The sequence below is a fragment of the Thunnus thynnus genome, chromosome 23 (genome assembly GCF_963924715.1).
Source record: "Thunnus thynnus chromosome 23, fThuThy2.1, whole genome shotgun sequence".
NCBI classification, from domain to species: Eukaryota; Metazoa; Chordata; class Actinopteri; order Scombriformes; family Scombridae; genus Thunnus; species Thunnus thynnus.
This window is the reverse complement of record NC_089539.1, coordinates 25,890,628-25,916,333: the sequence shown is the minus strand read 5'-3', so window position 1 is coordinate 25,916,333 and position 25,706 is coordinate 25,890,628. Positions and strand designations below refer to the sequence as shown.

General features: G+C 37.5%; 1 protein-coding gene across 2 annotated transcripts; it reads left to right on the top strand.

The window, feature by feature from the left end:
• The first annotated feature begins 464 nt into the window (after nucleotides 1–464).
• LOC137176004 (coiled-coil domain-containing protein 136-like) lies at nucleotides 465–25,110 on the top strand. Of its 2 annotated transcripts, XM_067582010.1 has the most exons (10): nucleotides 465–741; nucleotides 2,711–2,930; nucleotides 6,614–6,934; nucleotides 7,066–7,140; nucleotides 8,221–8,520; nucleotides 10,129–10,243; nucleotides 11,241–11,469; nucleotides 13,248–13,382; nucleotides 15,336–15,450; nucleotides 17,509–25,110. In XM_067582010.1, the coding sequence occupies exons 2-9, from the start codon at nucleotides 2,879–2,881 to the stop codon at nucleotides 15,438–15,440; spliced, it is 1,332 nt and encodes a 443-aa protein (XP_067438111.1). In that variant the 5' UTR covers nucleotides 465–741; nucleotides 2,711–2,878; the 3' UTR covers nucleotides 15,441–15,450; nucleotides 17,509–25,110. The 2 variants fall into 2 exon arrangements, with proteins under 2 accessions (XP_067438111.1, XP_067438112.1); XM_067582011.1 differs by lacking the exon at nucleotides 465–741 and having other exon boundaries at nucleotides 2,672–2,930.
• Nucleotides 25,111–25,706: the final 596 nt, after the last annotated feature.

Below are 25,706 nucleotides of genomic sequence, written 5' to 3'. Positions count from 1 at the left end.
AAATCCATTAATCAGTTCAGTTTAGGCTACAACAACAACAACAACAACAACAACAACAACAACAACAACAACAGCTTTAGCTTTTTAGCTTAATTTTGAAGCTGAATACATTCAAGTGAGTGTTTCATGTAAAGGACATTTGCAGCAACATGTTTGGTGTTTGGCTGCTAATATTTAAAGATGTAAAACCTTATTTGTATGATGTGTAAGTGATGATTGAGTCATTCATTTACAAATGTTAATCTGATCATAAAGACTCGTTTCAGTTTCAGTTTCAGATGCTGTTTTTCCAGTGATTGTGCGCAGCGTGCATCACATGATGAACATGGACGTTGTTATACAGAGACGACTACAGCTTTAACAACCTGTAACCCCACAACATAACATGTAGTTAGCTAATAAAATGCTCATTTTCTGCCATTTGTAGACTAAACTATATAATATAATATAACTAAATCTATAAAATCATTCCCAAATGATGAAACAGTGTGATGGATGTTGAGCTGCAGCTCGTGATGTTTGACTCTCTGCATGCAGGGAGAACACCTGGTCATGTGACAGGAAGGGTTAATAAATCACGTCTGTGTGTCTGTGACATGCAGTGACGTCGCTGCTGCATCACGCTGATGCTGAGGAGGAAATATAGGACAACAGCAGGAGGAGGAGGAAGAGGAGGAGGAGGAGGAGGAAGAGGTCTGCAGATAACAGAAAACAGAGCTGCTGCGTCTGCGTCTAACACAGGTATTCATTCATTCATTCTGTGTGTGTGTAGCATGTTGTGATGGATGTGTTGTGTTAAATAAAATAACAGAGAGAGGAAGATAAATATGATATGATAAGAGTCGGTGCAGAAGGTCGTTCAGAGCTGCAGAGACAGGAAACACTAAACACAGCTGGACTCTTTACACAGATATCAGACGACTGGTTCAGACTGAAATATCTCAACAACCATCAGATGGATTGTTGTGAAATTTACAGCTGACGTTCATGTTCCTCTGAGGATGAATCCTGCAGACTCTGGTGATCCTCTGATGTTTCCTCTAGCGCCACCATGAGGTCGACTTATCAGTTCTTTAATGAAATATCTCAACAACTATTAGAACGTTTATGTTCAGCAACAGTTAATCTGATGGTTATTTTCTTGATTGATCAATTAATCATTTAGCTTTTAAGTCTGAAAATAATAAAAAAACAAAACAAAAGCCAGTTATTTCCAAAAGTGAAAGGTGACACCTTCAAATGTCAACATATACAGTTTATTGTCATGAATTTTTGGCATTTTTGCTTAAAAAATAACTTTAACGATTTATTGATTATCAAAATAGCTGCAGATTAATTTTCTGTCAATGAACTAATCAATTATTCATCTAATGACTGCAGCTCTATTTACAACATTCATGTTCCTCAGAGGATGAATTCCTGCTAATGATCCTCTGACTCTTCATCTAGCGCCACCATCTGGTCGAAATACACTTTAATTTATTAATCCAGACATTCATTGATCCTGTTGACCTGAATATATTATGGGATGCAAACACCTGCATAACTAATGACGTTTCCTTCCACTGTATGAATGAATGAATCGTTTATTATTACGACTTTCTTTCCAGTAATATGTCGTTGGACATGCCCATAAACAGCTGTCTGTTCTGTTGCCTTGGTTGGTAAGATTGCTGCTATGGTGGTTGCTAAGGCGGTTGCTAAGGCGGTTGCTAAGGTGTTTCCATGTGTTGTTCACCTCCAACATGTACGGATGGATTTGAGAAGTTGACATTTGGAGTAAAGAAGGAGAAAAAGAAGTGAAATCCTGCTACTATAGTTTGTTTACGTAGCCTCCGGAGCCGGAGGAAGCTTCCTGAAGCTGACCAATCAGAACAGAGTGGGCTCATCAGGAGGCGGGGCCTTAAAGAGACAGGAGCTAAAACGGCCTGTTTCAGACAGAGGCTGAACTGAGGGGCTGCATAAAGGACCAGTAGAAGATAAATAAGGAGTTTTTAACTGGAAATCATATAAAGATATTCCAGTAGAGCCCCAGAATATAAATATAGAGCTGGAAATGTGCAGAATATGTGTCCTCTATAAGTGTCCAGTCATACGATGAACCATCCCTCATGGGATTATAAGACACCAAACATCATCATCCCATCAGCCTCAGCTGTACTTTGTGTTTAATGCTAATTAGCAAATGTTAGCATGCTAACAAGCATAAACCGACATGGTGAACATGGTAAACATTACTGTCCTGGTCGGCCCTTTGTCAGCACGCCGCTCAGAATGAAGATTTAATGCAGATTTCAGATAGATTTGATGGAGCAGAGGCTCTAGTGTCAGCTCTTTGTTGGAGCAGCTGATAAAAAGTCCAACCTGGAATATTTAATTTGTAGATTTGAACCTTTATTTATATGTTACTGCAGACATCAGGGAGTTAGACGCAGGTTAACAGTGACGGAGGTTTGTTCACTGCCACCGACGACTCAGATTCATCTGTATGTTGAATTTGTAATAAATATATTAATAAGTAGCAGCAAAAATCTAAAAATAGCTACAAAAATGTGGCGTGTATGAATCTCCTTTTGTGATCAGACAACCCAAATATCAACACCAGTATCGACCTCTGTATTCCAGTATCGGTGGAGCTGTGTTGCTGTCGCAGTTCCCTCTCTGACCCCCCCTCCTCTGTTTCCTCCTCTCCTCGTCTCTCGTCTCTCAGCTCCAGGATGATGAAGGGGCTGCAGCGGCTCAGTCTGCCCAGAGCGTGAGGAGCCTTCCTGGGCTGCGTGTGCCTCGTCCTCCCCCCCCTCCCTCACCGCTCTGTGTGGAGCTTTTGATCCTGCGTCTGTGTCTCTGCAGCAGATCCTCCTTCCCTATCAGCAGGAACATGGACGGACTCCGCCTGCCGCCCGTCATAGAGGAGGTCCTGGATCCATCCGGTCAGTGTGATGTGTTTACATGCAGAGAAATCCTTCTTATGTACATATTTAAAGATTGTGTGTTGTAATTTATGAATGCAGCTTCACATCTGATCACACATTAAAACTGCGGGTGCAGTCTGTATAAAGAAAAACTGATAAGACATAAATGACCTGATCTGTTCTCTATTGTTCCTGTTCATGAAACCAAACACTTCCTGCAGATATTTTACAATGAAAGCCTTCAGGAAAAGAGCAGGTTTTACAATCTGAACAACATACAACGCCCTCGATCCACAGACGCTCTATTAGTAACACAAACCCCCCCCAAAAAAACCTTCAACACACTTCCAAGACTGTTTTTAAGCAGTTTATTTTCTTTAGTTGTGAAGAAACTAAACATTCTGACTGTTGCTTTAACTGACTGTGAACTTTTCGTCTTCGCTTCCTCTGATGTACAATTTGTGATATTTAAGCAAAGAAACAGCAGTTTTGTGTTCAAGTCCGGGCTGAGGCGCAGAGCGTTACAAGGTTAAGGTCATCATCATCATCATCATCATCATCATCATCATCTGTTTGAACCGAAAACATGCAACAACAAATGACTGCGATGCGCGTTCCGGTGGAGCAGCCAATCACTGACTTTTGTGGTTTATTTGAACAAGAGACTAAAGTGGGGAGTGTCGGATGATTGATGATGGGAGTGACTCTTATCTTATGTTTTGAGGAAAAATATGTGTAATATCTGGAGTGTATATCCAAAATGCTACCCAATAAACACAAATTAGCAAAAAGAAGGTTGAGTGGATCAATGTGCCATGAATAATGCTCATTTTATCATCTGTTAGAGAATCAATAAACAATAATTGCTAACTTGCAGCTCTAGTTTTGTGATAGCAAATTCTTTGTTTACACTTTAGCAGACACTATATTGAGTGGTAGCCATGCTAACTGTTAGCATACACTGTGTTCAGTAATAGTACACGCTAACCATGCTGACATGTGATATTAGATTCAATGCTAACGTTTTACTTTACATTATGTCCAGTAATAGTATAGTGATAAACATTTTTGAGTGATAGTAGAGTATTGTTGTGGACATATTTCCCTGCTGGTGGACAGAGGAGGTGACTGTTGAGGAGGAAGTGAAGAGTGAAGGAGAGGAGATTTATTTTTAGACTCGGTGGTGACGACAAACAGGATGAAGGTCAACAGCAGGAGGGATGATGGGAGGTTTCATTAGTCTGTTCAGTGACAGACTCACAGACAAATGACTGAAAACAATATGAAATGTACATTTTCACAACAAAAAATATATTAATTTATCTATTTAGAAACATGTTAGGATGGTTAGTTTTCGTATATTGAAAGCATCTACAGCAGATCATAATCACCGTCACCTGTAACAGTTATGTTACAGGTCAATTATTTGACATTTAGGTGACATTTTTATCTCATCAACTTAATTTTAATGTGACTTCTCAGCCTCAGAATATCACACATCATTTTAATAATTCTCATAAGGGGAAACTGCAGCTGAGAGAAATAAAAAATCTAAAAATACATATTATATACAGTAAAAGAGGAAAATTGTAAGAATATATGTTCATATGTGCATTAAAAACAGGCACTTTTAATGCTACATGTAGAAATGTATCAGTGAAAACAAAAAAATAAGAATTACATTATTTTTGCAACATTACACAGATTGAGATTCATGTGTTTTTTATTTTACAATTGAAATGACAGGTTTACAAATATGTTTTTGACTAAGACGACTAAGATCAGCTGAACAAAAATGTGGAATCATTTTCCAGTGAAAAGCATGAGTATAATTTAATTTGATAAAGTATATCTTAAAGCACAAGTGCTATTTTGCTCTGTCAGCTGAAAGTGCATCATAAATGTGATTAATGTTTAATTATTTACCCAAAGATTTTTTGCCACTTTTAGCTCCCAGTTTTGTTTTTGTGTTTGGGAGTGTTAAAATTGGGTTTAATAATTCTGTATTATAGATATCTTTTGCTTATATTTCCGTCTATTTTTTAAAATTTTCTTTATTTTCTTCCTCCTTTTTTACAAGATTTAATTCTAAGAAAATGAATGTTTTCATGCTGTGGTGTGGATGAGTACAAGAAATATACAGTATATCTTGATGTGCATAATTTCTTTATTTTTAAAATATGTTTCTGCAAAAATATAATAAACAATCACAAATTCTCCATTTTCATGTTCGTAGTAAAACTGGTAAAATCTGTTTTTCTTCATCATCACCAGCAGATGGAGCCACAGACAGCAGGTTTATTATGATGACGTTCTGGTCCACAACAAATTGAGAAATACTGCAGTTTAACACTGTTATTACATTAAACAGGTATAATTACAGTTGTAAAATATTTAGAAGTTAGTGTTTTGTGAGATTTCACTCTCAGCAGTGCTGCTACAGTGCAAATCAATACAATACTATATTGATTATTCTCATTTAAGAAAAAATGTGTATTTGTTGAATAACCGACATTTCACATATTTGCATTTATATTATGAAAAAAGAGCCTAAAATAACATTTTTTATTCAATTTTTGTTTTAATAAAAAAGACCAGAAACAGTGGTCCTCACTTGGTTGGTGTGGGATGATAGTCCCCTCTTTGCAACATAGACCTGTGTGTGTGTGTGTGTGTTTGTGTGTGTGTGTGTGTGTGTGTGGGTGGGTATGTGGTGTGTTTGAGTCTTTTTTATGAGTTTAGATACTATAATCAACAGCGCTAAAGTTCAGCACATAGTTTAGCCCAGACTGACGTTTGTTAAGTGATAGGAGAGTCCATGCTAATATGTTAGCGTACGCTACTTTTGACAATTTTAGAGTTTGACCTCTCTTAGAGTTGCACTTTAAGGGAGGTCTGTGCTAATATGGCAGCACACACACAGTTATTTTTTGTTGGTATAAGCTAAATTTGACAAATGCACAATGCTAACACAAACACTTAAGACTGTGTTGAGAGATTTATTTCGTTAGCTTACACTGTTTTAGAGAATTGTAAAGTTTGTAGCAGCACGTAAGCATATACACTGTTGAATGATAGCAGGGTCCGCGCTAACACGTTAGTGGACACTGTTTTCATCGTTAGTATACAGCCGTACTCTTTTTCAGTTTGGTATGGACTGTATGTTGAGTGGAAGTAGAAGAGTCCATGCTAATATATTAACATTCACATTTCTTTCTTCTTTAACAGAGGTCAGAGCTTTAACAAACTGCTGAGTGGCAGTGGTCCATGCTAATAAGGCGGCACACACAGTCACAGAATACGCTATGTTAGATATTTAAAACTTTGTGCTTACACTTAGGTATATACTCTGAGTGATAGCATAGTTCATGCTAATATGTTAGCATACTGTTAACATGTTTCTGTAAAAATCAGTGATTTGAGGTTGTTGCCAAAGCAACGGTTGCCAAAATATTTTTTTCGCATTTGTGTCTCCTACAACTTCTAGGATTATTTTTGCTACAATACTGTTTATACAGGATTCATAAATGTTTGGAACTAAATCCCATTACGCCATTAGGATTTATGAATTCTCTGTTTTTTACTGTATTTTTTCAGCAGGTGTATGAGTGGATTGTGGTTGAATCATCATCTCTGTGCTGGTGAGACATTTTCATAGAAAAAGATGGTAAATCATCTAAAACTGAGTTGTTTCTTTGCAGATGACCTTTGTGAGCTGAAGGTGGAGAAGCCGATCATGTTGGCAGAGACTCTGACGGCCAAAGAGAGAGAGTCCATGGAGGAGAACGACAAGGAGGAGGAGACGGTGGGAAACGGAGAGAAGGGTCAGCAGGAGGAAGAGAAGGAGAAGGAGGTGAAGGAGGAGAAGGGGAAGGAGGAAGAGCGAGGGGGAGGAGGAGGAGGGAAAGATGAAGACGAGGAGCTGGAAGAGCTGAGAGCTCAGATGCTGCAGCTGCTGCTGGAGCTGGAGGAGACTCGAGAGGTTTCCCAGAGACACGAGGAGAGCTTCCTCGAGCTGCAAGGTCAGTAAATACATCACACTACACCCGAAGCCTGTGTTTTTATATCAAACTCTCAGAAGACGTCAGAGGTTATTTTAAAAAGTTTATTGTATTTTATTGTATTTTGTCTGTTTCTTCCTCTCTGCTCTCAGGTCTGTTAGAAGAAGAGCGACTGGCGAGCGCTCACCAGGCCGAGAGTTTCACCAGACAGATCCAGAGACTGCAGGGTACAGAATGAACCTAACCTGAAACTAAACTTAATTCTAATCTTTGCCTTAAAGCTCTAATATGTAATTATTCCACATTAAAATGTGTAAAAACAACTAGACCTATGTTATATATGTTGTTGAGTTGTGTACTTACATTATCCCAAATGTTTCCAACAATGTTCAAACTCAGAGAAATCTGTAATTTAATCAAAGTAACGGACCGTTTCATTTGGTCGCCTGTCGATGGCGTCATACCTCCTCTACCAAAGAGTAAACACGCACAAGATGCATACGGCGGCACTGTGTTTGTCCGCTACAATGGCGTCTACCAAAGAGTAACTTACACACATACAAGATAATACATCGGCGTTGTGGTTGTTCCACACAAACTGTTATAAATGGACTTTAATTCAGTTTTAAGACACATTTTCATGATAAATTTAGGTGGTTTTTAACTATATCTTTTAGCCGAAAGAAGGATTTTAGTCGTTGGACGTCTGGATCTTAAGTTATCAGAGAAATAAACTGGACAAACGTTAGCAGCAGCTCGGCTAACAGCCCCTCCAGGAAGTCCGGTGGTCACCAAACATCATCGGAGAAATATTGATTTTTTTTAGGTGAAACAGCTTTAATTAGTATTTTAACGATTTTAATCTGCGTGTACGTTTGTTCTGGAGAGGAGGAGACCTCTGCGGGTAAAAACATCCTGAATGATGAACACTGGAGTAATCCTATCCCGCTGAAGCTGCTTATTTAACAACGAAGACAACAACTCCCATGATCCCTTGCTACTTCACACCGTCATCACACTCCGTCTGTTGTTATTGTTTTGATTGAGACGCCTAGCGGCTGAAATTACATGTTGTCTGTTTAAAACCAAATCCTAACCATCAGACTGCGTTTTGAAGATGTCCAACATAAAGACGGTTGAAATGTCCTCTTTCCAAAATGACTGTACTTTCTGGAACATCTTCACTTTCCAAAATTATCCTCAGTTTCTAAAAATGTTCTCACTTTACAAAATTGTATTGATTGTAAATTGTATTTACTCTCAAAAAACACATTTCTGAATGTTGATTCCTTCCTGTCTTCCTGCAGCTCAGCTGCGTTCGGTGCAGGAGGAGATGGACAGTCTGGAGGAGGAGAAGGAGAGCGAGCTGGAGGAGGTGCAGGAGGAGCTCCGCTCGGCTCAGGAGGAGGTGCTGGTGCTGCAGCAGGCGGCTGAGGAGGCGGCGGCGGAGAGAGAGAACGACATCGCCTCCCTGCAGGAGGAGCTGTGTCGGCTGCGGGCGGAGCTGCAGCGCCTCCACGCCACAGCGCAGGAGTACGAGCTGGAGGTGACATCGCTGAGAGCCGAGATCAGCATGAAGAGCCACAACACAGACTCTCACACTCACGGTAACTCACAGATTTATTATATTCATTTTATATTTAGCATTATGTGCTCAGACGCCAGTATCTTATAGTTTTTATAATTTTACATTTAATCTTTTGGAAGTTCTCTTATTTCTGAGAGTGAAATGTTCAGGTGGATGTTCAGTACAGAGCTGGAGTCAGACTTGATTAGCTTAGCTTAGCATAAAGCATGCAGACAGGGGAAACAGCTAGCCTCTAAAACTCAATAATTTACATGTTTTACCTCATTTTAATCTTTACACAAACAAAAAATGATAAATAATAAACTTTTTCATTACAAAAGTACATTTCATACGAGACATAGTTCAGTACGGGGTCCTGACCTCGATTAGACTGCTGACCTTTTAAATGTTCATAGAAGATGTAAATCTCCGTTTCAAAGTGTATAATAAACATGACAAATGATATTTGATGCAGAGCTGTCTTTGTTCCTCATTATTCACCAACAGCAGGAAAAAGGAAGGAGTCGGACTCCCCGAGGCCGACGGAGTATTTAAATTTACAGCCTTATAAAAATCAGACTAAACAGTGAAGCTGGAAACGGTTCTGATGACTGAAATCAGTAGTTGAGAAGCAGAAAGAATCCGACTGAACCTTGTTACTCCAACGAAAGTGAAAACAACCGGAGCTGCAAGTCTTAATGAGATTCGTGTGAGCAGCAGACGTGTTAATAACAAAATAAATATCTGATGATTTAAGACAACTCATCTGTTCTCTGTGATCTGAACCAAACTGGAGAAGTTGACTCTGTGGTGCGTTCAGGTTCATGTTGAAGTCACAAACTAGCTACTGGCCAGATCTCTAGCGCCACCCTCAGGACGATCTTTAACTCCACTACTAACAAGACTCAGAGAAAATATAAATCATCAAGATGTTTGTTCTGTTTAATACCTTCATATTTATTTTGTATATGTATTGAATATTCCTTTGAATATTTCATATTCATGGCACCGACTTACTGCCGCCAGCTGTTTATCTTCTAATATTCATACAGCAGGAGTGGATGGAAACAAGGATTCACTACATTTGACCTTGATCATTTTCTGGATATTCAGTTAAATTTGAGGTACATTTGGATGAAACTTGAGTGACAGTAAAGGAAACAGACTTTACAGCAACATAAGACAAAAAAATCAGACTTTTCTGTTCCTGTCAGGGGTTGAACGTTCAGGGACTGGTTTCTCTCAGCCAGCAGCTACAAACAAATGTTAAGATATGTGGCAAACTCAGACAAACAGTTTACAGGCTAAATACAGCTTTGTGTCATTAGCTTAACCAGCGCACTGTGGTTGCGTGAAACATACCAGCAGTGGATGGGACACTGCCGGCAAAGCAATCGCTTTCCTACATGTTTATACTTGTAAAGTACTTATTAGCTTTTTACTCGTGAATTACAGTAATGAGTTTAGTTGTCATCAACTCAAGTAAAACGTTATCTTTCACCACCACCCCCCCAAATAAATAATAATAATAGTAGTAATAATAATTAAAGGGGAAAAAAGGAAGAGGCTAAGTTAAACAGAAGTAAAATGAATGTAAATGTGTTGATTTCGTGTCATTAATATTTTGTGTTACTGTGTGTTTGTTCAGAGATGATTCAGCTGAAGGAGGAGTTCATCTCTCTGACTGATGAGCGTCAGTCGCTGACCGATGACAACAAAGAACTGAGCAGAAAAGTGGAGAAACTGCAGCAGCAACGAGACGCGTGAGTGGTCCAACCAGCTGTCAATCAAACCTGCTGGAAAAATGTCCATTTATACTCATTACACATCCTGTTGGAGATGATAGACTCTGATCTGTGAGAGGATCTTAACTACAGTAAAGGAAAATAACTTTATTAACATTGAAATGTATTATATATTCATTTGGTTGTAATCTGCAACCTCACCACTAGATGCCACTAAATCTTACAAACTGGTCCTTTAAATGGTAGAACCGTCCTTTCTTTTGGTTTTGTGTTCTTGGAAGATGTCCTATTATATATTTGAGGTTTAATAAATACTAGTGTGTCTTGTAATCACATCTGGAACAGAAATAAAAAATAAAAATACTAATGAATTCACTAAGATGTCACATGAGTTTGACTGAACTGGAAAAGCCATCAGAAACCATCAGAAACCATCAGATACCATCAGATACCATCAGATACCATCAGAAACCATCAGATACCATCAGATACCATCAGATACTATCAGACATGAAGAAATGTGTCCTGCATGTTTTGCACAGATATGTAGCTGCAACAAGACTAAAGCTTAATTTAATCTACCGACTCTTTTCTGGGTTAATAAGAAATTGTTTAGACTATGAAATGTCAAAATTTGTCAGATGCCACGTTGAGGTCTTCAAATTGCTTGTTTTGACTGACAGTTAACTATTCAATTAACTGTTCTATATGAAAAGGGAAAAACAGCAAATCTTCACATTTGAGAAGCTGAGACCATCAAATTCTGGCATTTTTGCAATTTTACGATTATTCAGTTATTAAAATAGTTGATTAATTTTCCGCTGATCGACTAATCGAATAATTGACTGATTGTTGCAGCTCTAAACCAGTCAGCAGAGTTGCTCTCTACTTGAAAAGCAAATTAGTCACATTTGGATGTCAGAAGTAGTAGACTGGCTCCGTAAAAACAAAAGAAGTGGTGTGAACAAACCAGTGCATAATATAAATCATTTAAACTCTCTTCTATCTTCATCAGGTGTGATGACGTGTACCTGGCAGTCAGAGCGGAGGGCAACACTAAGCGCGTGCAGGACGATCAGGTGAAGAACGACGCTTACATCACTCTGTCCCAGTCTGATCCTGAACACCTGGAGGATGTAGACTCCTCGTCAGTCCAGGAGGACGTCGGCAGCTCAGAAGAAGTCAACGTCCTGAAGGTCCAACTGAGACAAGCTGAGGAGACGGCCCACAAGGTTCAGAGAGAGGTAACAGGACAACATCCGCCCTGATGTGTACTGACCTGAAGCACAACACAAAGCTCAAATATATGTTTTTCTAACATATGCTGTAGAATGACGTTTGACTGATTGATGTTGAATCCTTTCAGGCTAAAAAGAATTTATTTTTTGGGATAATAATAAAGTAGAAGTTGAGATGAACATCAAGGGGTCACAAGTAAGGCTTCAGATTGTTAGGAAACTGGCATGTCTACACGTGGGAAATTTTATAATAACATAATAATAATTATCATTATTTATAGAGAAATTAAAATTAAAAACTTTTTAAAATTTTAATTATAAACTGCAAACTATGCAGGATTTTCTTTAAAGACAATGTGTAGACTCGTACAGAAATAATCCCTCTCAATCATCACTTATGACCCACTAGAAGTGTGTGCTGGTGTCTGTATATGCAGAGACTCTTCCTTCTGCCTGTATTTTCTTATTTTTTTTATTATTCTGCTGTGTTTTCGACATTTCTGGGCGTCAACCTTTGGGCAGCGGGTGTGTAGCCCCCAGCCAACAACAGTGCTGGGGACTCTATGAAAACGTAGCAACTGGAAGAGGAAGCTACGGAAATGGCGGACACATCGCTGATGTTCTGTTTATTGAACAGTTGGTTGATAAGCTCGTACTGTCTCTTACTGTCATATTTTGTTGCACTCACGGCAGCGAGCAGTCGTAGTCGACTTGAGTCGCGTAAAACCTAAAGTCTGTTTCATTCTGTCAGCTCTGTGTGTGTGTGTGTGTGTGTGTGTGTGTGTGTGTGTGTGTGTGTGTGTGTGTGGAGCTAGGCCTCGCTCTCATGCATACAGGCAAAATGGTCAACCGACAGTCAACGTGCTAGCAGATTAGCTAGGGTAGTCCTGTCGGTCACATGACCCTCGCCTTGCAGATCATAGTGCTCGCCAGCCACATGTAACCAAGCTGAGGCCATGAGAATGATTTTCTTTACTGTCTGGTGTATCTGGAAACTTACTCTTGTTATACAACACATAGAAACAACAGTGGATAGAAAATGACATAATTAGTCCCAAAAATTTATTTATTTTTCTCTACACAGCAGTTTGAAATCACTTTGGACCATCTGTAGTATTGTATGTAAAGCTGTGATCAACATACAGGAGGCTCCATGGTGGTTGTATGAAGACCAAACAATGAAATGACGTGAGATATGAATTGAGACTTTACTTACTTGACTTGGGACATAAAATTTGACATGGGACTCGTCTAAGCTTGAGACTAGACTTGACTTGGAATTTTACTTTCTACACTTGGGAGCTGACATGTGATGTTATGAGACTCAACTTAGTACTTGAGTGTAAACACTTGAGACTAGACGTGCGACTTGCTTGTCTGAGACATGACTTGAGACTTGCTCGTTGTGACTTGGGACTTGATTTCGTATTTGTCATGTCAACCCTTCAAACTAGATGTGGGACTTAACTTTCTTGACTTGGGACTTGACTTGCAAATTGACAAGAGACTTTAAGAGTCATAACTTGCTTGTCTGAGACTTGATTTGAAACTTGAACCAAACACTTGAACCTACACTTAGTACTTGACTGCCGAAACTCAACGCAAAATATGCAACTTTCTTGACTGAACCCTCACCTAAACAGAAGAAAGATCAAAACTGTACAACACATAGAAGCAACGGTGGATATATAATGATGTAATTAACCCCCAAAATTTATTTGGGCCGTCTGCAGTGTTGCCTGCGTGAAATATTGCTGTAATGTTTTTGTCTTTCTTCCTGTCAGTGCGACGGTCTGAAGGGAGAGCTGGCGGACTTGCAGCAGTTGTACGACAGCAGCCAGCGGGAGCGAGCAGCACTTGAGCAGGAGCTGCAGCGCTGCAAGGCCGAGCTGCAGAAACTGGTGGGCAGGAAGTCACAGGTGAGAGTGCAAAAGTCTTGGTTTTGCTCAATCTCGCAGAGTACGCCTAATAGTCGGGTCGGATTGAGAACGGATCATGTTCCCACCACAAACAAATCACTCAAGAGTCCGTTTGGGACCAAGACCACCTCCTGCCAAGGGTCTCAGTACAGTTGTTTTCATCCTCACCTGCGTACAATTACTGTGTTCAGACCTGCCCAAATGAACCAAAGTCTAATTCATCCAGACTAAAAGTTGCAAGTCTGAAAAAGCCCTTAATCAATTTATTGATTAAAACTTTGAATATGTTAAAATGTCACAATGGCTTTCTTAGTCAAATTGGTTCATTAGTACCAGTTAGCATCAAGGTAGCAGTGAGAGACCTGAGAAAGAAAGACAGCTTCGAGTTAAAACTTTTGAAGAGGAGGAACGTTAATGCGGTCCGACCCTCCTGTGAAGATGAAGGGTAAGCTACAATGTTGGTGTGAAAGAACTAAAACCTAAAGGTAAGAAGCAATGTACACATGAAAACATGTCTCCTAACACACACTACAACCCAAATGACGGTCTTCTTCAGATCCATGCTCTGTCCATTCAGTCTGTCCTTCTGTACTGTGTGCTTGCGGGTTGATACCAGCTTAGCCAAAACACTCTCTGGATGCCTCATTGGTCATTTTGCTTCCTGGTTTGCAGCAGCTGCAGCTCGGCTTGTGCAGCCGGTTTCTGAGCGTTTTGTTTTCTAGCTTCTTGCCAACGTCTGTTGCCACCGGGCAGTTTGTTTTTGTCAAAGCAGTCATCTGTCTGTTTCTGCTTCTGCTCAACTTACCGCCTCCTCTTCACAGCCTTCAGGACGCGTCTGAACATCAAAGGTTTATTCACCTGTCACATGAAAACAATTAGAAAACATACTGACGTGTACCGACAGTCAGGGTCTATCTGATTGGCTGAAAACGTACCGTGTGTGGAACATCTCTTCAAAGACAAATGAATCCAAACATACAGATCTGGATTCTGTTTGGCGCCCAGTCTCACTACCCTCCAGAGGTGTGGAATCGTGTCTTAGTCGTAAACAGTAACTAAGACTTGATTCTGACTCAAGTCATGAATTTGATGACTGACTTAACTGCTCAACATTAAAAAGGACTCAACTTTGACTTTAACTTTAATCTCCCCATCCCCAAAGCAGAGGAGTGTTAGTATCAAACTGAACTTGACTCAAGACTTGAATGTCAACACTTGGACCTGGACTTATGATATGTCAATTTTGACTTAGGAGTTACTTGGCAGGGGACTTGAGTACCAACACTTGAAACTAAATTTGATCCGCTAGACTTGAGACTTAATTTAGGACTTGATTTGTGATTTGAGTTTCAGGACTTGTTCCTACACTTGACAGTTGAGAGTCTTAACTTGGGAGTTGCCTGTCTTTGAGACTTGACTTGAGATATAAATGTCAACAATCAAGACCAGATGTTAGACCTGACTTTGGACTTGTCAAACAACAACTTGGTCCCACCTCTGCTCCTCTCCATCATATCATTCACGTACATTCTCGTACTCCATATTTGTAGTTTAACTCATGGTTAAACCTTGTAACGGCAGCACTTCATCGTGTCGGCAGAGATCTTTAAATGACAAGATGGTGATAAAAACGCTCCCCTTCTTGTCTTTAACCATCTTTGAAGTCGTTCTCTAATGGCTTGCTCTTTCTGTTTCCTCCCTTTTCCCTTCATTGTCATGTTTTTTATCTGATCACTTTTGTTTCACATGAATTTTACTCAACGGACTCAATCAAATTCTCTGTAAATCTGATATTTTTGATGCCTGCCTGTCAATCACTTCCTATGTTTTCTTTTTGTATCTGTTTGCTTGCCGGTCTCCCTCACACCCTCTGACTTTATTATTCTGATTATTTTATGGTTTTATTTCCTCTCACCACACTCCCTCCACTCCTTCCTTTTGTCTTCTCCCCAGAACTGCACTCCTCCGTCCGAGCCCCCTGTTCTCTCCATCCCCTTCATAGGAATGATTGTTATAGTGGCCTTGATTTGGTGCTGGTGGGAGGAACTGGCATCCTAGAGGGGACCAGGTATGGCCATGCCCTTCTTTCTCTACCAGACACTCTGCGTTTTTTTAGCATCTGAGAGTGGCTGAACAATGGGGTTACATCCAAGATGTGTGTGTTTCTGACTTTACCGTGTTTGAACAAGATGAGTATCACCGAATCTGCTGTCTGTAATCTACCACAAAGCAATGACCATGTTTCAATTAAAGTATAATTCTGGTGATTTTCTATATTTTTCTTCTTCATGTTTGGATCCAAACCAACAATGAACTGATCTATTAACAAGTATTGTGTGTGTATCAAGAACGAAAGCTTGACAGAGTGATTCTGCTTTTGGAAATTGAGTTTCAAACACTGTTAAAAATACTGTTTGAAGCAGACTGAGGCCTTAAAAGTCATCTGATAATAGTCCTGTGTAAATCAGGATCCCTGTATTCTGGATGTTGGGATCTTTTGTTTCCAAAGATGTTTTTTTCTTGTTTTATTGTTATTTTTTTTACTTACCTTAAAACTTTGACTTAAATAGGACATATTCTGCACATTTCCAGCTCTATATTTATATTCTGGGGCTCTACTGGAATATCTTCACATGATTTCCAGTTAAAAACTCCTTATTTATCTTCTACTGGTCCTTTATGCAGCCCCTCAGTTCAGCCTCTGTCTGAAACAGGCCGTTTTAGCTCCTGTCTCTTTAAGCCCCGCCTCCTAATGAGCCGAGTCTGTTCTGATTGGTCAGCTTCAGGAAGCTTCCTCCGGCTCCGGAGGCTACGTAAACAAACTATAGTAGCAGGATTTCACTTCTTTTTCTCCCTCAACAACACATAGAAACACCTTAGCAACAACCCTAGCAACCACCTTAGTGAGTGACTCGGCCCTGATTTTTGACTTGCAGGCAGCATTTCTAAATACATTTTGGAACTTTGACTATGTTTAACATTTGACATCAGACCAGGATATAAATAACTTCACAAAAAGCAGATTATGATCCCTTTAATTAGTTTTGTCACTGTGTCTTTACTTGACCTCATTAATGAATTTTGATCACCTGGCAGCCGGCTGTGGTATCACTCAGCTCTGACAGGAACGGTTGTAATTACGAGCTTCCAGCAGACGTTTCGTGACTCATGTGTTTGAACGCAGCATCGTGGCCTCCTGGCAGCTGTGCAGCTCTACAGAGAGAGAAGCATGTTAAAGACATTTAGTCTCGGGCTGTGGGGTCTGACAGCGCGGTGGAGAGAGGAGTGTGAGTGACTCGGTCACGGTGTTTTTGTGGTGAGTGTGTGAATGTGGTCAGTCATGACTGAAGCTCGGGGAGTGAAAGGATCTGTTTACAGGGTTACTTCAACATGACATCACTGCTAAAATCTCACACACACACACACACGACTCTGTTCAGTTATAGTGTGACAGTGGTGTATGGAAGCTCATTTGTGCCAAAAAAATAAATAAATCAACATACATATGGAATCTGTAATGATAAAAGGATCTCAAAAATGTGACTTATTAAGCCAAGTATAATTTAAAAAGCAACTGAGTTTAGATTTTACAAACACAATCATCAATATTAACATTCCTTGACAAGAAGGTAAGTTATGGAAAGAAAAATTTAAATAATAATGTCAGTAATTTTTAATAAAAAAAACAGCCAAGTATAATCATGACTTCATTATTTTGACTTACTGAGTCATATTTATGAGATATTATATCACGTTTGATGTACGATGTCAATTATCAAAATATTAACTTCCAATTCTGACTTTCTATGTCAAAATTATTATGTGACAGTTTTGTATTTTGACATAGAAAACACACACAGTCATAACCCCGGGTTCCTGCAGGTATTCTTCCTGGGAAACGGGTAAATAATAAATGATGTATGTAATATAATATAATATGCAATTTCTGTTTTTTCACATATTTATTTTTGCTTTTTATTCTTGATAAGTATGCATCCTTTTCAAAAAGCTGTTTTCCCCGTCGACGCCACCGTATGACATCAGCATTTTGGTCTGACCTTTTCCTGTTCATTCATGTTTGTTTTCCGTTTCCCGCTCTCCTGACATGTTTTTGCCTCTTTCTCAGCAGAGTGACACTGAAGGCTGGAACCTGGCGGTGGCGGCGGTTGCCGTGGCAGCCATTGTAGTTCTGGTCGTGCCCAGCTTCACCCGGGCCTGAGGACTCTACACAGACAGGAAGTGACCCTCATGGTGACCCTGGGAACTCTGGGATTGTGGGATTGCCGTCACCCATCCAGCGCTGCCCTCATACATATTGCTGTCCTGATGTCTGCTTGTCGCATCGCTCCGTGTAGCCGGACGGCACCGCCAAAAACGTTTGGACCTGAACGCCACAGACGTCAGTGAGTGCTGGAGGGAAAAGCAATAAGATCGTTAATTAACAAAGTCGTCCATAAAGACTCGTAACTCTTCCTGCAGGTCGTCATTGTTCAGTATAACAGACGATTTATTGATCGGCTCTGTGGTTTTCAAACATCCACCGTCATGATCCAAATATCATCATATAATCATTTAAAACTCTTTTCACCTGGATTTTATATTCACAAACACGTCAGAGTTGTTGTGTTGTAGTTTCCAGTAAACAAGGTCCTGCAGTAGCGAGCACGGGACACAGACTGATACCACGGATAGAAAATGAAGAGATAAAACACAAAAAGAGCTGCTGATGTTAAAAACAAGTTGTTAAAAACATAAAATTCTGAAAGTACAGAATCTTTACATTGAAATTTGTACTTTTATGATCAGATTTTCACCAGTTTTTTTTTTGTGATATTCATTACATCAAAAATCTACCAGTTTAATATTCAAATATAATAAAAAGTAATAACAATTCAAAATAAAAATAATGATGTGGCCATAGAGCAGTATAATAGTGAATATTTATTTAATGAACATAATAGTTTATGTAGTAGTAATAGTTTGTGTAGCAAAGTCTAGGAACTTGGATGCCTGAAAAATAAAGAGTTAATGCTGCAGCCTTAGAATTAAAGCTGTGTCAAGTGATTTTTCACCACTAGATGGTGGAAAGTTGACTCCAAAACAAACTAAAAAGCAGAAGAGCTTTGATAGATACTAGCTAGTTCTTCATTAATGTTGTGTTTGTTTCCTCCTGATGAATCTAAGTCCGATATTCACTCTCCTATTAGCTCTGTTTTGGTCTCCACCAACTCCTGAGAAAAACATCTGGTTCTTTGGCGTGTTAGCATACAGTTAGCTTGTGTTAGCTTGTGAGTAAAACTGACTGGATCGGCAGTATTAGCGGCTGTTTCACTTTACACTGAGACATTTCATTCAGTGTTAAATATCAGAAATATTGAAATATATTTATGCAGCTTTGATTCAGACGCTGCCTCTTTGTCAGTCAATGAAGAAGTAATCAATATACTGATCTGTGACAGTTTGTGTTTATGAATGAAAACCTGCAACATAATTCTGGCTCATGACGGCAGCTGTTTGAGAATCACCAAATGAGTTTATTGACAAAACATGAATTCTTTAGAGCTGCAACTAAAAGTTAGTTTTATTCTTTATTATTTATCAATGAAATGATTAATTGTTTGGTCTGTAAGACGTCAAAATAAGGAAGCATAACAATGTTCAAACTGCTCACTTAGTCCGACCAAAAACCCAAAACTGATTCATTTATAAAAATATCAGAAATAATAGGGAATTCTTTATTTTATTATTATGATGTATCTCATTGTATTATTTTATTATGTATTTATTATTCATATTTTTTATAGTTTAAAAACAGCAAATGTTTGGGATTTTTACTTTATTAGTGACTATCAATCAATATGTTTTTATTGATCGACAAATAGTTTCAGCTCTAAAGCTCTTTGCCTTATTTTTCCGTCCTGGATTAAAAGAATATTTTGCACTTGCTGAATTACACTGATGACGGAGAAAACGGTAGCAGATCAAATGTATTTGTTTAGTGTTTTTAATACATTATAACGCTGCTTTAGTCCTGCTTACTGCTCATCTTATCATGTGTTTGTCCAAAAAATTACAACTACGGTTTATTCAACAGGTTCATTTTGTAGCATGAAAAAAAAGCAGATTAAAGAAAAAAATGAGTTCAATCAGCTTTATTTTACATACTAACCCTTTATAGATCAATTTAAAATGTCTGTATTTGTATATTTACAGTGAGACATCTACAGAAGTTAAAAAGCACTTTTTATTAGATATTTGTTGGAGATTAATCGTTTCCAAGGAGAGATTATTTGTGTCGACTGATTTCACTGTGCCAGTTTTAAGCTCAGATTGAGTTCCTTTAAATTTCAGAGGGATATTTTTGCACAGTGGGATGTTTTTTCTTGTTTGTTCTTGTTTTTGGGGGGAAAGCAGAGAGAGCAGTTTATTAGGGAAAATGATGTCACAGCTGTCATTACTAAAAATGTAAATGTTATTCATATTGATGATATTGTTATTTATTTAGAATTGAAAAATGAGCACATAGAAAGACTTGAACAAAATACAAAAATTGAAAATGAAAATTGTTTTTAGCCCAATTTGGAAAGGATTAATATTCTAGAGAAAGGAGGGTAATAAAATATTTGCCTTGGTCCTCACTAATTAAATTAAATACAAAGATATTCTGCAGGAAAATCATGTGACCTTCATTTCCAGCAGGTTTATTAAATGATTTAATATAACTATTAATAGTATTAAATGATTTCCTGGTAATTTATTTACAGTTAAACTACTGAAATTGGTCTTTCTGAATGTCATCAGCTTTTACAGTGAGAACAGGACTTGTATCTGTAGGGCTGGTCAGTAGTCAGTTAATTCAAAAGTTAGTTAATTCTTCTTATTTAAACAGGTTGTCTCATTGACATCTGTGCACAAGTAGGAAATGCTGGGGACACCAGTACAAACCCTAAAGTGAGATTATGTGACGATAAATTTCCCTTCATTTCCCATGTCACATTTTCAAGTCAGTTGCTTTAAAGACTCGAACTAAGCTAAAATGTTGTGTAACAGTAGCAGAAGTAGTGAAATTTTGTAAAAAAAAAAAAAAAAAGATGAATACCAGTTCAAAAAGTAAGAAATTAGTTTTGATATCAATTTGGATGTTGACTAAATAATCATTAATTAAAATCTGTCAAGTAGTGTCAGGAGGGATCTATGTACAAAACTGTGCAGTGGCGTTATTTTTTAAATAGAGTGAATAGAAAAGGACCAAGAATAGAGCGTTGTGGGACACCTTTACTAACAGTTCCTTGATTTGCCGCCACAAATTACTGATTAAGTTTTACCTGAAAAATATTTATACAACCATTTAATGGACCAATCATCTAATCTAATCCTAAAACAGATAAATATAAATAAATAGTGTGAAGACACAGTGCTAATTATATCTAATCCCCAAACCACAACAGCAGAAAAGACGTCTCAGATCTTTATTTACTGTGACAAGTCAGAACGACACATTTTCTTATTTTTTTCATATTTTATAGTTTTATAGGTAACTTTTTATTCAGGGTGATAAAATTCCCCCGTCCTCTTTTTTTTGCACATAAACGAGTTTCCATCTTTAAATGGATCTTGGTAGATTTATGTTTACATTTAAACGGTGACCAAATAATCATAAATGTTCAGATAATAGATAATCAGACGTTCAAATGACTGTGATCCTGTTTAGTTTGGAATCAGGACAAAAACTGTTTGTGTTTGTCTTGATTTGTGATTATGTTTGTGACCTTTACCAAATAACGCGTAGCTTCAAAATAAGACATTCCAGTTTATGTACAAGAGTCGGCGATATGACACTGTTTTAGAATTTAGATAAATAACACGATCAGCATGGACAAAATATCTGAAACACTGTACTGAATGAGATAAGACTGAACTGTCTACAAATGAAGAGGTATTAACATAACAACAACTGTAACAAACTGTAGGAATTAAATAAATTAGGTCATTATTTAGTATTTTATGATTAAGTGATGTATATTGTGGTTAATAGCAGGACTGTAATTGGGATGTAGCAGGTCCTGTATTGTTCTAAATAATTAATGGTATATACTGTTTGTCATTAAGAGATTTGTATGGTTTTGCATGACATTTAAACATGTGGCTACTTTAATCAGATTATCATTGAAAGACAAACAGTCAAATAAATTCTGTAAATAATGTCACACCGTGTTCGGTGTTTTGGTAGAGAAGTAATTGGCTGAAGCTGTACTTTGTGTTTCGTTGGGGGATTTTCTTTGTATGTACGGAAACCAACACCCACCAGGAAAATAAAACAAATCAGATGAAAAGTTAAAATTATTTAAAAAAAAAACAAACATAAAAAAAACAACAGGTGGTAAGTCAAAACTGTAAGATTCTGATTTTCTAAGTCAAACTTTTGAGATAAGTCAAGATCTTTACTTACTATATCAAAATGTATGGAAGCCCTTTCCTGCCAGAAAAGATGGATAGAAATTAGGTAAGATAAAAATAGAAAAAATGCTCAAGTCAGACTTCTGACTTTTAAAGTAGATATATTATTATTAAGTGATAATTTTGAGATACTGAGTAAAAGTTATACGATAAAAAGTAAAAAATTGGATCTACTTACTGGAACTTTTAAGGTATTCAGTCAATATCCTCACTTGTTAAGTTGAAATTTATGAGATGGACAAAATATTGACTGATGTACTATCCCAAAATTTGAGTAAATCTTATTTTATATCATAATTTTGACTTGAAAAGTCATAATTTTGACTTTCCATGTTGTATTTTGAATTACTGTATCTCATTTTTGACTTCGTAAATGAAAAAATGTACTTAGCATCTCATTCTTTTGTCAAGTTATAACCCAACTTTAACTTACTGTTACTATTTCATTTATGTCTTTTCGAATATTTAATCATTTTTGTTTTTGTTGTTGTTTTCGTTGTACATCTGGGCTTCTGTAAAATTGACACTCCAGTTTGCTGTTGTCTTTACTGTTTTGTCTCTATACTGTGTGTCTTGATGTGATGATAATGTGTCAAAATGTGTTTTTTTGTATTTTATTTGTGTATTGAATTACTTCCTCTGACACTGAACACCACAGTGTCATCTTGTGAAATTTTGTAAAATGTGAATGTCAGTTCAAAAACTGAGGAATGAGTTTTGGCAGAAAGTCTGGATGTTGACTGAATTATCAATAATCAGTCAGTTATGTTTTGTTTTTCTTACAGTTTATCATTAAAAACAAACAATCTTCCTGAAAGCTGCATGCTAATGTTACTCTGTACAAAATCTGTACTTATGTATGTTTTTTAATTAATATGTGGTCTGATTTGTACTGTATTGTACATCAAATAGTTCCAGTTTGAATCCTAGTTGGTGCTCGTTTTATAGGAGTTTATTTCATACAGCTGATTAAACTGCTGTGAAGAACTTCTGTCAAATGTTTGCAAAATAATGTAGCAGTATTAAGAGAGTGGGGATAGACTGATTATTGGTTTATTGATATCTACCAGCTGATGATGAATCAGTATCTGTGATTTTTTCTCAAAAATATCCCAAAATGCATATTTATGTGTAAAAGAAGGATAATTATTCGGTAGCATTTTGTTTTTGTGTAAACATTCTTACAGTCTTTAAGGGAATGTTTTGTATTTCTATCACATATGATATCATTCCTATCAATTTTTTAAACATTAACAAGGAAAGTCCCAGCGAATATGTAACGTTCCCCTCAGGTTAACGTCTTTTAATATTTTCCTGAACCCTTCAGAGAATATTCCAGGAATGTTCCTGTTCGGTTCATTAACTTCACGGACGTTCCCAAGGTTTCTACGTAACTCTCCTACATAAATAACACAGTTAACAGATGACAAACCAGCGATGCAACAGTCAGTTTTTGATTATTTATTTACTTTAAATGTCTGTGAGAGGCGACCAAACTGGCACCACATGTAGACATTACAGTTACGTCGCGGGTTTGTAATTCTGATCATGTTCAAGGAGCGTTTGTAGGAGCCACATATTTTTACAACGCAGGAGCAGAGTAGATATATTAGAAAAACTATGAACAATCGTTCTCCTAACCTCAAAAAACATTCCCATAACGTTCGTCAAACCACAAATATCTGCTAGTCTTTGAAACCAAAGTAGTTATTTTATTTGATCCTTGATTTTCTTTGTAGCTAATTCTCTCTTCATGATGTACCGAATAAAAATAAACTCAAACAGAAAGTGATATTTTTTGTTATTGGAGAGTCAAATTCTGAATAATTGATACTGATATTGGAAACCTCCATCAGTCTGTCCTTAGCTGTGTTTTGGTGAATGTTAGCTACTGTGTACAGCTCAGTGTTGCATGTTAGATTTACAGAAGTAGTGAATTTGCATGAAAATAGATGAGTAGACACTGTATGACAGTGGTAGCATGAGCGCTGTAATCCAATTCTTCCACTAGTTATTTTACTCAACAGACTGTTTTATCAATATTTTTGTAGCAAAAAGTTAAAAACTGTCACATAATATGTGAAATCCTCACATGAATCAGGTGTTAAATATGTCCAGGACATATTTAGCTTAGCTTAGCACAAGGAAGCAAGGGGAAACTGCTAGCCTAGCTCCATCCAACATCCAACAACTGTCTGATTTACATGTTGTATTTTGTTGTTGTGGCTAGTTGGTGTACAGCTAACGTAATCAATGTTACGTTAGGCGTTTATAGTGTTAGTTCGTTTAGGTTGTGGTAGCTACAAACACTTATATCTGATGTTTTTTCATCAGTTAGGTCTAGTATATGTACTTGTACTTAAACTCATGCAATGGTAGCAACAGACAGTTAGCATATCCGACATTATGCTATCATTCGTAGCCAGATTTTGATATGGTAGCTAAAACACTTAATGTATATCTGTTTTATTTTTTGTTGCTAACTGGTGTTAAACTGGGACATGTTTAGTTTAGGAAACTGCTAGTGAAGCCACATCAGGCATAATATTTGACAGCATATCTTTATATCTGATGTTATGGTAGTTGGTTAAAGCTAAGCAGTGTTACGCTAGATGTTTAGCCTAACTTAGCAAAACAATTGTTAGCCTAGTTTGATCCAACATGTTGAATGTTGTTTACTGAACAGAAACAGAAATGTGAAAAGAAGACGTTTGGGGTTTTAGCAGCAGTTATGTTTGTTGACCGACAACCGCTGCTACGCTAGCAATTTCCCCTGCCTCCAGTGTTTGTGCTAAACTAGGCTAAACAGTCCTCTCTTTGTACTGGACACACAGAAACTGATATCAGACTCTGCGGAAGAACAAGAGGATTTCACAAAATGTCTGACTGTGTTTAAATCTTCAGATTGGGCTATTGTTGCGCTGGATTCTGTAACGTTGTGTGTTGTTTTGTGTTTTTGTGTTTTGACTGTTGGACTCTGTGTTATTAACTGTCAGGTCTGAACTTAGCTTTTAGTTCGACGTCCAAACTTTGAGTCACAGAAAACTGGCATGATGTCGTCTGGCTGCTGTTTGATGTTCTGCTTCTGTTTGATTATTCACTTCCTGTTTCTGTGTTTCTGTATCTCTTCTTTAAAGGACTGAACATTAAACTGTATAACTGATGTCTTTGCATCATGATAACTTTTTTTTGTGATGATTTTATTAAATGGGCCTGTACATTTTGTAAATGAGCTGACTAATAAAAAGTAGTTTGTCCTACTTCAAGTGTATGTTTACTATGTGTTTTTGTTCATAAAGTTCGATTTAAAAATGGATTAATAATTTACACCTGTCCTGTATATTGTCACTAAATCTTATACAGTACAGGTGCAAATTATGGGCAGATTTTATGATAATAGTGATTTGTGTTTAATAATTGTTGTGTTAAGCTGCATTGCATTATGCTACCTTACTCTACGTTATATTATGCTGTTACGTTATGACAGATTAGGTTGTTGAAAGGGGACACTACGCTATTGTTACACTACACTTTGTTATGTTAGGTTACATAACTTCACATTGTGTGTTAACTCTTGTGTGTTAAATAAAGTTACATAACACGTTGCCATGTTAAGTTATGTAACTTAACGTTACTTTATGCTACATTACACTACATTCATCGTGGCTTTTTATGTTATGCTACCTTAGGCTACATTATGTTATGTTACTTCATGTTATGTTATATTAGTAACTTTACCTTGCATTGGATTACTTTATGTTTCATTGTTTTGTTTCATTATCATTGTCTATGTTACGTTACATTAAGCTAACCTAGGCTACGTTATGTGATGCTACGCTGTGTAATGTTATGTTACATTGTCAATTT